The following is an 11,972-nucleotide window of genomic DNA, read 5'->3' as shown; positions in this document are numbered from 1 at the left end:
TATTTGGGCAAGAATTTACATAGACTAGGTTTGTCCTCAGTCTTTATGCTCATAAAAAGTTTTGCACAGGAAGAAAAGCATCTTTTGCATTTTAGTTTCACTTTAAATTGTCAAGCTTAGATGCTGAATGAAAACAGCCCTTTAACAAGGAGAAGGCTTCCACATATAGAAGAGAACCTTTGGAATCCTGTTTTTCCCTACTTAGTCAAGAAGAAACTATGGCTTTAACAGCACAATTTAGGCTTAGACTAGAGTAACTCTTTGTAGGATTGCACTTTAAGGTAACAACCTGATTAAAAATAAGCTTCAAAGTTTACTTGGAAGTGCAGAGAAGTGCATCATCCCACAGATATTCAAATACAGAGACTGAATGGAAAATGGGTGCAAAATGTTATGGACATGGGAGCATCTCCTCCTAGTAGAGTGGCAAACTGCTATTTAGTTAAATCATGAAGTGTCCCATTTTGGTTTGTGCTTGCACAACAAGTTTTCAAGTATAATAATCTAACAGTGGTTTATTATTGTGTATATTGACAAGCCAACATTTTCGATGTTAACTTTTCTTGAAAGGTTTTTTTTTATGGAAGCCTTCATCCCTAGAAGTTGGTAGGACTGCTAGAAATGACAGATAATGTTCAATGAATTCAAAGAAGCCAAATTATGATGGAGCTGCAATGCCATGTCTGTAGTTTGAGTATCTAGAATCACACCGGGGAGTTGTAATAACTTTTAAAGAAAGAGAGGTGCTGTACTTCCTGTCTCTTTTAATTTACTTACATTACCGAATTAATGTTCAAGTTCCATTGCACTAAAACCACAGGTATTGAAAAATATTGCACTGGCAACTTGCAGTTTTTCACTTTATGAAATTCACAGCGAAGTATAGCCTCTTCCCATTCTGTACTTAGTGCCTTATTATGTATTTGATGCTTCCTACCAGCCTGAAGTGCTACAAACATCTTTCTAATGTATTTAATGCTTTCTAATGTATTTAATGCTGAACCGGATGCAATCATCCACATGTAAGTTGTTTTCCAAAAGTTGATTTTAATATTAAACATACCTTCGAAGTACACAGCTTATGAAACAAGTCTAACATTCTGGTTAAGTATTTACTACTTTTAAATATTTCCCTTTTGCAAACTGTCACATTTTTATGAAAAACGAATTAAATACTACTCAGTGTCAACAATCTCAATTTTTTTCATTCAATCTGCTTAACAATACTCACCTATTCACATTTCATTCTATCAATATTGGAATTGGCTATAGATTACACAATGGAATTGATCAAACAGGCACAGAAGTGAGGGCATGGCTTTCAACAGCCAAAGCATTCTGGTGCATTGCTACAAGGCTAGAATGAGCCCACTACAATTAATTTAACAGGAAGTCTTCTGAAATCCTCATTCAAAATGTTTTAGTTTTAGTAGAAGTATTTTGACATGACTCAGATAAATGTAACTGCTAACCAAGAGTTAACTTTTATACCTGAAAATATGATTGAATGTGTGTTGCAGCTAAACATCTTGAAACAGCATGGGTGTACTCAATGTATTAGCTGATAAACAGTCAGTTTGGAAACTAGGCATTTCTCCCTTTGCTTGGAAGGACCCATAACTCAGCTTTGGCCAGAGAACTAGATCTGCAGTTGTAAGGGTAATACATGTAATAATTTGCCCAAAGGCAGTTTTCATGAATAGAGCAGTAAGGGCTACGTATCATGCATGAAATTGTGGGGTTTTTCCCCTTTCTGAGAGGAACGTTTAATACAAAAGACAGTCATTTCTAGCTATTGTCATTCTGCAGGTTCAGAGTAGATAACAAAAAAAATTTACGTCAATATATATATAAAAAGGCAGTTTCTTGATCTGGATATTTTAAACATCTGTACAGTTTTATCATACGAACTTGCATATATTTCATTATTCTTCTTGACATATTCATATAATAACAGCTAGTCTGGCTTCGTGAGTCACATGATCAGAAAAGCATCAATTACACTCAGGTAAAGCAATTCGCTGTGGACCAGTGGCAAATGTTTCTTCAAGGAAAGAATGATAATTCATTGTCAGCATTTTGCAGTAAAAATAAAGGAGCCTAAGCTAGCATTTTTCTGTTGAAAAATATCATTATACACAGTCTGAAAAGTACTTTTTTCCAAAGTGCTAAATGCAACCAAATTGTATCCTACTATCTGGTAACTAGCTGCATTTTCTGAACTAATTTTGGAACCTGAGAAAGAGGGTGTGTTCAGAGGGGTTAGGCAAAGAAGGTTATCTGGGAACAGAAAATATTTGAATCAGATCTGTAGATAACAGCAACTACACTCTTTTATACCTGTATTTCTCCTTGCACTGAGGAGTAGCGAGTAGTTCACTAGGTTCACTTGCTAGGTTCATTTGGCATACAGGAATCTGTGTGGGGTTCTACACCATTCCGTCTACACAACTGGGGATGGTCCAGCTACTAAGTGGGGCTGCCTTGAGGCAGGAGTGATGTGTAAGGGGCTTCTGAACCATACTTTAATCCCAAGTTTTCTTGCAGACCTTGTTAAATGATCCCGTTTTTGCATACTGACTATTGATGCTATTTGAAGTTCAGAGAAACAGCATTAACGGTTCTTTATGTCTCTTTCTTTATTTAATCTACGGAAGAAAGACTTCCCATATTCATAGGTGCTGATCATTATGGCACAAGCAGGAGCAACCTTAGTTAGTCTTGGAACAATACCTACAGAAATAAAAGAAATTACTTAGCTATTCATACAACAACAAAATCGTCGCAGGAAGCAATTGTGTGATTAAAAACTCATTGAGCAACATTAAAATAATTTGTATATAGCAGAAGTGCTTAAGTTTCATACAAGTGATATATTGTGTTTAATCAGACAGCTGCACGTCAAAAGTGGACTATCTGCAACAGATGTTTAAGGGGGAAAACTGAAGAGTCTGGAACATTTCACTTTAGAAGAGACAACTGGGGTAGGGAGTATGTGTGTGATGTGATGGAGATTTATAACATTATGCACAGGGTAGAGACAGTGGACAGAACTTTTTGTCCATCTCCCAAAATACTAGAACTCGAGGCATGCAATGAAGTTGATGGGCAGTAGATTTAGGAGAGACAAAAAGAAATATTACTTTATTCAATGATTAAAATGTGGAATTTACTGCTAAAGGATGTAGTGATGGCCACAGGCATACATTGCTTTAAAAGAGGACTAGAAAGATTCGTGGAGGCTATCAGTGGCTCCTAGCCACAGTGACTAAAGGGAAGTGAGCCTCTGAATACCACTGCCAGAAGGCAACATCAGGGAAGGTCTTGGCCCTCCATGCCCTGTTGAGGGCCCTCCAGAGTAACTGTTTGGCCACTATGTGAGAATGGATGCTGGACTAGATGGACCACTGTTCTGATCCAGCAGGGCTCTTATATTCTTACGCTGTTCTGATCACAGAAGTTAAAGCTTCAAACTACAGAAGCCAGCCAAACATTTAACTACCTGGAGCTTAATCAAGCATTTTTTTGTTTGGAAACAAATCCTATTTGAGTTAAAATTTGCTTGAGTCAGCATAGGAATGCAGCAGGAATGAGGTGGGCCTGTAAGACAGAGATGCTCTGCCAGGCATACGGTTGAGGCCAGTCTTAGGTTACCTTGGGAACCTCCCTACCAATCTCCTGCCAGGGGGACTACAATACCATTTGCCCCACTTACAAGTGAAGTCACTGGAATGATATGAACTGTGGCACCCAACCCCCTCCCCCTTTTTGTTACATTATTAGGAAAATGGAGGGGGCTGCCATCTGAGATGTTGATTGTACATGTATTTTGTTCTTGGTTTTAAATGTACTTAAATGTTTTTAGTTTTGTATAATATTTTTGTACCCCGCCCTGAGCCCGCTTGTGGGGAAGGTGGGCTAAAAACAGAAATAATAAAATAAAAAATAAAAGTGAGCGCCTGTCTGCTTGGGAAGAGACTGTTTCATCAAGAGCAGAGCTGTTTCCACCTGCTCTGACCCTCACCTCCAGCTCCTCAGACTATAAAGGCAGCTGCCATCTGGAAGGGAAGGAGGGAGAGAAGGGAGGCCTGCCTGCCTGCAGAGAGACTGTTTTATCAAGAGCTGACCTGTTGCCCTCTGTTCTGCCTTATGAGTTAGTTCGTTAATGGCATTAATGGTAAAATTGGCTGATTCTGCATATCTATGAAATTTGAATAGTAAAAAGTCCAGTAGCACCTTTAAGACTAACCAACTTTACTGTAGCATAAGCTTTCGAGAACCATAGTTCTCTTCGTCAGATGAAATTTGATTGTCTTTTGTACATTGTAAGTAGGGCTGTGCATGGGTGAGGAGATTTGGTATTCCTGCTTTGGGATACCCCCAAATCCGAAGCAGCAATTTGGGTTTTGGGAATTGCTTTGGTATGCTCCGTGAAGATTCGGAGCATACTGAAGCGAGGGGGGGAACTCCCCACCCCCACCCCACCCTCCCTGAGGCAACCCCTCTACCCCCCATCCCCCTGGGGATACCCCTTCACTCCTACCCAACCCTGGGGAGACCTCTCCACCCCCCCACCCACTTATCTGGCAGCGGGAGGGTTATCAGGTGGGTGGCGGGCCACCACCATCGCCGTGGCAGCGGCAGCACAAGGCAGCGCGGCTTGGAGCCAGTCGGCTCCTCTACCGCTGCACGAGCCTGTGGGGTGGTGGGGAAGGCTGGAGCCGCCTCCTCCGGCCTTTTCTGTCCCTCAAATGGCCGTGGTGTGCTGGCGCCACGGCGGCCATTTGAGGGGCAGGAAGGGCTTTCTCCGCCTCCTCCGGCCCTTCCTGCCCCTAAAATGGCTGCCGCAGCCATTTGAGAGGCAGGAAGGGCCGGAGGAGGTGGCTCCGGCCTTCCCCACCACCCTGCAGGCTCAGGTGGTAGCAGCAGAGGAGCTGGCCTGGAGCCACCGCAAGGTAGGTGGGTGGAGGTGGGGGGGTTGATGTTTAAAGGGCCCCACCGCTGCTTGCAAGCAGCGGCAGAGGCCTTTAAACAAGCACTGAAGCTTACCGAAGCAACCCAAATCACTTTGGTAAGCTTAGCTTCGGCATTCCCAAATCTGGTCTGCTTCGGGTAACTTTACCCGAAGTGAAACCCGAATAGCACAGCCCTAATTGTAAGCTGTTTTGGGTCCATATTATATGAAGAAAATTGGGTTGAAAGCAGGTTATTTTTATTCCTTATTTCTGCTTTGAGGGGTCGATCCTACCACTCTACTGAGCAAAGTTTGAAGCCTTCTTCCAGCCTGAGTCTTCCTCCAGTTTAAGTGCTCTTCCATTGGAGGAAAAACCACTTAAGCTGGAAAAATGTTTCTCAGGCTGGAGGAAAATTCTGTGGAGGATAGTTGGATCAAATTTCAGAAGCCAATTCATATATCGCATTTTGATTTTGTTTCTCCTATATGAGAAACAAACTTATAACTTTTTCCTCTCAATTTTTTTTCAGTGTTTATGTTTGCATGAATTGTGTTTAATGCCAAAGAGCATGAAGCTGGCATAAAAGAAACAGAAGAATCAATGACAGTGAAACTCAGGCAAATTGAATATGAAATTTTGGGTCATCTCTAACCAACAGTTCTGATTGTTCCAGTTTTTACAGATTTCTCATTTGCTCATCTGTTCCTAAAAAAGCTAGTATAAATGTTCCTAGTTCTTGATAATTCCAGTCCAATTCTATTAAAACAGTATTCAGTATTAATATAGATCTTTTCCTAAGTATCTAAGGCACTTCACCTTACTTTATTATGAAAACTCCTTACTTTATTATGAAAACTCGTAATGTAATCTGCTGTTATTTGTTTAATAAGTAGGAAAAGAGAAGATGGATAAAACAGAGGGGAGCTTGAACCAGGGATCTGAAGGCTTATAAGCTCACTAAATTACCGATGTCACTCCCAAATAATGTGAGTATCCTGTACTTCAACAATGATTTTCTCTTACTATTTTACATGTTATAATGTACTCAGTATAATTTATTCAAAAGTAACTTTTGAGCAGAGCTAGCACCAGACATATTCATGCTATGATATAAATATGGATAACAGCTCATCTCTTAAGTCCTATAGAGACCGCCCTACAGTTTCCATCTCATTTGTTGCCTTACTGTTTGCAATAGCTACTTCTGAAATAAAAAAGCTCATAATTAAGTGCCCCCATTAAAAGAATTACTTTAGTTTCTGTAGTAGTTTGATACAGCTTTATACAAAATAATATTGCTCTTTTTTTTACTGTATAAGAGATATTTACCAGCATATAAGCCAGTGAATCCATTTTCGGCAACAATTCTCTTCATTATTTCCCATACTGACGCGTGCCTCTGCTGTGATGCTAAAAACAAAAACAATGCTAAAATAATGGGGGGGAAAGTTGATGTACAATTAAATATCAACTGTACTACTTCATTCTTGCTGAGATGACAAGTTTCATTATGAGGAACAATTTTCAAGTGAGGTCATTTTAAACAAACATTTTATCCTACCTACTGTATAAAAACTGAAACAATCTGCTTCAAACACATAGCTAAGTAAGAAAATTATACAATACTGTATCAGGTGCTCAGGATCATCTGTCATATTTAACACTAATGCTGTTGTAGTGGTTCTGTCACTTGTACCTGGGATGGGAAACTGAGAACGGGAAGTGGTTGTTGACTCCTGCTGTAATCTCTCTCTCTGCCTGCATGGCCTTGAGAAGTCTATGAATCCCACAGCCTGTTTTCCTGCTTGCAGAGTTCGAGGACTGTTAGGAGGAGGGGGAAGGTAAAGTTAGGAACCTTTATTTGCTTTAGATTTGTCTGTAGCCGCCAGTCCTAGCAAGGATGGTGTAAGTGTATGAAACTGGCATCTTAACAATAAAGAATTTTAAATCCTGAAGTGAAGTCTTTTGAGAGTTGCCCAGCATCCTTATAGATTGCTAGGACTCCCTTTACCCCTCGAACCTGAATCACTGTGGATTCCTAACTCTGAGCCATGGCTACTGAGGGAGTCAAATGGACCGGTGCTGCAGAGCCGACTGAGGGAAGCCTTGAAGACTTTGCCAAAGAGCATTGGCTTGATGTGATGGCGTTGGCTGGAACTAACGTGAGACTCTGCACCGGTGTTTCCTGGTGGCCTCTTAACTACAGCGCCTGGATGGAGGGAACCCCAGTGCAATGGACCCCACAAGTGGTGTCAGCCAGGAGAGAGTTGGAAACAAGTTGTTGGAGGGCTCAGTTCCACAGATCGAGTATGCTCCGATGAGAAGAGTTCCCCTAAGGAGGAGGAGGTGAGGAAGATTATGAAGGGAGAGGAATGCTGGAAACATCCTCTGCTGATGAAGTGCAAGAGATCCGAGCCGAGATGGAACAGATGAGGTGTGGCTTGTATGCCTTCATGGAGAATATTCAGCAGATGATGCAGGCAGCTTTCCAACCCGGTCTGCCGGATCAAGCTGCCCAAGTGCCACCAGGCTAGCTGCCCGCCCTCCCCCCAGATGGGCAAGGAATCCCAGGGCCGCCGGGCCAACTGCCCATCCTTCCCCCAGACAGGCAAAGAGCTCAGGCACTGCCTGGCCACCCATCCCCCATATGGGTAGGGAGCTCCAGTGTCAGAGGGTCAACCCTTGTGACCAGTGGGAGTGCCAGCTGGGCAGATGCCTGCACCTCGGCCTCAGCTGCCATGGGGGCTGCGGAAACTAGAAGCCCGCTTTGAAGGAGATCCAGAGGAGTTAGGGTATTTCTTGGTGCAAGTGGCAGAATTCCTGAGAGAACGGGGTCACATCTTTCCAGATGAAGCTTGCTGGGTGAGCTACCTGGGCTCCTGGTTGGGGGGAGAGGCAGCTAAATGATATGTAACTCTTTACACAGCTCAAGCCCTGGAGCTTCGGAGCGTGAGAGCCTTCATGCACACAATGCAGACACAACACGAGGATCCCCTCAATGAAGAGAGTTCAAGAACTAAACTGAAGTGCATACGGCAAGGGAAGCAGCTGGTGCGTGAATTTGCAGCCAAGTTCAATGCATGTGCTGCCAAAGTAGAAGACTGGACTGAGTCAGTGAAGGTGGAGTTTTTCCGTGCTGGCTTGAACCCAGACTTGGTGGCTAAAGCCACGGTGCAAGATGACCCATGTACCCTGCTGGGGCAGATACAGTTGGCGTGTGAGATTGAAAACAGAGAGAAAGTTGGTTTTTTAAAATTTTTTTTAAAGATTTTTTATTCTTTTTATTAACTACATTAACTAACGATACAGAGGTAAGGAAGGGGGACAGGGGAAGGAAAGAAAAAAAAACCAACAACATATAACAGCACTACACTACACAAAATGCTTTCCCTTCATACTGCCATTATTTAAAAAAAATTAAAGCTTTGTATGATATTGATGGAGTGGTTGACCTTGCGAAATACAAATTACAATTCAAATTAAGTCTTCCTCCCCCTCCTGGGCCCCGGACATAATTCTCTCTGAGCAACTGCAGTCGCATTGCTCGTCCCCCCCCCCCCCTCAGACTTCGCCTTTTCTTCTTGCTTGGTGTTTTGCTGGAATTCCGGATTTTTGTCCTCAAAATCCCTTAGTTGATCTTCTGATATAATCTTGCAAGCTTGATCTTTGTAACTGAACCAGATACCTTCCGGAAATAGCCATTTGTACTTTATTCCAGGTTCCCTCAGAAGAGCTGCGAGCTTTTTATACTTAAATCTTCTTTTCCGAACTAAAAATGGGACGTCTTTCAGTATCTTGACTTTATTGCCCCAAAAGTCCAGATCCGCATTTTATGAGTTGTATAGGATAGTGTCTCGGATCCTTTTAGATGAAAAATCGATAATGATCTCGAGAGGCAGCTGACGCTTCGTTGCATATTTTGAAGAAGCCCAATGGACTTCCAAAATGGCGCTTTTAACCTCTTCTTTAGTTGCCATCGCAGGTGTCGCCAATAGTTCCGAGACCAGACCCCATAAATCCTCATTTTCCTCCTCTTTCATGTTCTGGAGGCGCAAAATTGTCTGTGTTCGTTCCACTTGTAGCCCGATCAGCTGGTTCTCCACCAGCTTTAACTCTTTATTCGTAGCCCTCACGAGTGACGCACTTTCCCGAGCAGACTTCTCTGCCCCCCCGCTACTTCCTTAATGGTTTTCACTTCGCTCTCAATTAAGCCCACCCTTTGATCTGTTTCATTCAGCTTGTCAACAAAGGGTTTTATGGCTTCGATAACCGACCTCTTCACCAATTCCTCGAGCGACTCTCCTTTCCCCTGCAGGGCAGCCGAAATTGACTTGCCTAAAGCGGGACTCTGTTTTTTCGCTGCCATTTTAGGGGGGGGGACCGCCAGCCGAATTCTGAAACTCAGCGAGGGAGAAGAACAAGCCTTCTTAGCTTCATATCCCACTACTCCTTCGCGTGCGCTTGTAATAACAGAAGGGATTCGCTTACTTGCAGGCTTCCGCCTAGTTCTGCTCTTTGCCATTTTCCATGGCCCAGCAGCACTCGCGTCGCGCACGTCTGCCGGCCTCCATAGGGACAAACGGGCAATTTACCCCCCGCATTGATTTTCAGGGGGCTCTTCCCGCAGCGCCCCGGACCCTGCCTCCCTCACTGGGAGTCTGGGGGCTAATCCTCGCAGATCAGCCGCCCGGTCAGGGTGCTCGGGCGCTTCCTCCCGGACCTGCGGAGAGGAGCGTCCGACATGGCCGAGAAAACGAAAACGAATCCGAAAACAGAGAGAAAGTTGTAAAGCTACTTTGCTTGCAATACCAAATTGGCCAACAGTGGGGAGCTGCAGATAGAGGAAGAGGGTGGTGGTGTACTACCTAATTCAATGGAAACGTTTTTCAAAAAGCTAAGCTAAATGGGTTAGGTCCACTGATGCAAGAGCCATGAAGCTGGTTCGGGCTTTCCATAGAAGATACCTGGAGAAACGGGGGAGCGGGCGATTGATCTTCGGGAGGGCAGGATGTCAGGTGCTCAGGATCACCTGTCATATTTAATACTGATGCTGTTGTAGTGGTTCTGTCACTTGTACCTCAGGTAGGAAACTGAGAACAGGAAGTGGTTGTTGACTCCTGCTGTAATCTCTCTCTACCTGCCTGGCCTTGAGAAGTCTATGAATTCCACAACCTGTTCTCCTGCTTGCAGAGTTCGAGGACTGTTAGGAGGAGGGGGGAAGGAAAGTTAGGAACCTTTATCTGCTTTAGATTTGTCTGTAGCTGCCAGTCCTAGCAAGGATGGTGTAAGTGTATGAAACTGGCATCTTAACAATAAAGAACTTTTACTCCTGAAGTGAAGTCTTTCGAGGGTTGCCCGGCATCCTTACATACTGCTGAGAATGTTGGAGGCTGCAACCAAAATAGCCCTACTCTAATCTTGTTTGCTCAACATATCCAGGGTAAAAAGAAAGAACATACTTAGGGGGAAGTGGGCTCACTGTTCTCCCCAACATAACTACTGGAATGTAATTGCAATGCATACAAACTTTGATCAGGATTCAGGAACATTAAAAAAGCAATGTTCCCAATCACAAGGATGGAGCCCACACATGTACAATTTCTACACATGTAGGCAGCATGATCACATTCTGGTGGATTACACCTAGGTTGACGCCACTACACTTGTTCTCCCTCTACAAGTTTTCTTTATACCATGGATAGGTCAAGTGAAAAGGGCTACAGCATATCCTGCACAGTGCAGATTGAAGAAACTCACAAGGCCTCTCCATGTGAACTCAGAACAAATAAGCTCATACTGAATTCATACCCTTTAGTGCTTAATAGAATCAGTCCTTTGAACTAGAGCCAAGAGCAATTCAGAATTAGCTTAAAACTGACAATTCACCCTCCCCCACTCACCACTGAAAGAAGCCACACCCACTCATCTCCCACTGCAGGATGGTGGATCTGGAAAGAAAATGCTTAGTAAAAGATTAAAAAGATCTTACCTGATGTTTCAGATTCCCAAATTTCAGTCTGTCTGTGTGTTTTTACTACATCAAATGGTAATGTTAATAAAGCAGCAATCTAGGGGGAAGAATTGTACAACATTAAGATGCAACATTTCCAGTATAACCTCAGTACAAGTATAAAATGCATATGGTACACATACTGGCCAACAGCAGTCTTATGACTACTCTGTTAGCTACCATCTAGTACGCAATTACAAATATTTATATCTCACTGAATTGAATGTTCCTGCAGTGTATGTAACTACATTAGATTGTGGAACAGAAAACATAATATTGATATACTGCAAAATTTTGTGCTTTAAACAAAAAGCCTGAGTGCTTAGACCAGAGTCAAAATAGTATTTATTGCACAAACTGTACATGTGTGAAAAGAAAATGTGAAAGTTGCAATATAGTGCATGCATTCTTCTAAGCAAACAAGTACAGTAGTGAACTCTACAGCTTTGTTTAAAGCAGCAAAATGATAAAAACAATACAATACTTGTTTTAAAACACTGCGTATAACTGAGTTTTATCCAATGGTGTATAGTTTTTGGCAGCCCAGACAATACTGTCGTGCTATGTTATTAGTCATCAAGCACCACAATAATTTCCATTAATATACTGACTAAGGCTGTCCCATAATGACGTTCTATTTATTGTTATGCACAGCTATGATGTCTTCCTGAAAATAAATATCACTGCTTCATTACTCACTACTTTTTAAAAAAGTAAGTAAAACGAGAGGCAGCTAAATTACAATCCAGCAGAGTTAAGATGGGTTTAAACACTTTTGCTTGACTGTGGCCTAAAGTGCACTAAGTATCTCATTGAGAATGAATTTCTGTGTGTGCATATCTGAATCTGTTCCCTCTATTGAAATAAATGGGGGCAGTCTGTATGCAAGGATGCTGGGTATACATCTGAATATGCATCTAGACCTGGATCATAGTGACTGCATCTGATCCAAACGAAGATATTCATGCTAATGTTCAGTTTAAATGAACAGGACCTAACTGTATGCC

The 11,972-nt window shown here is 42.6% G+C and overlaps 1 protein-coding gene across 1 annotated transcript in view; it reads right to left on the bottom strand.

Annotated features, from left to right (window-relative positions):
* Window positions 1–1,027: 1,027 nt before the first annotated feature.
* The window catches only part of SLC25A40 (solute carrier family 25 member 40), a 42,218-nt gene continuing 31,273 nt past the window's right edge, over window positions 1,028–11,972 (bottom strand). The window contains exons 9-11 of the mRNA XM_054991760.1: window positions 10,945–11,023; window positions 6,285–6,365; window positions 1,028–2,733 (exon numbers count right to left, since the gene is read on the bottom strand). Of these exons, the coding sequence (XP_054847735.1) occupies window positions 2,615–2,733; window positions 6,285–6,365; window positions 10,945–11,023 (279 nt within the window). The 3' untranslated portion in view covers window positions 1,028–2,614. The remainder of the gene's footprint in view (window positions 2,734–6,284; window positions 6,366–10,944; window positions 11,024–11,972) is intronic.

This window comes from Eublepharis macularius, chromosome 11 (assembly GCF_028583425.1).
Source record: "Eublepharis macularius isolate TG4126 chromosome 11, MPM_Emac_v1.0, whole genome shotgun sequence".
NCBI lineage: Eukaryota > Metazoa > Chordata > Lepidosauria > Squamata > Eublepharidae > Eublepharis > Eublepharis macularius.
Note: the sequence above shows the minus strand (reverse complement) of the source record. Positions and strands in the feature narration are given on the sequence as shown.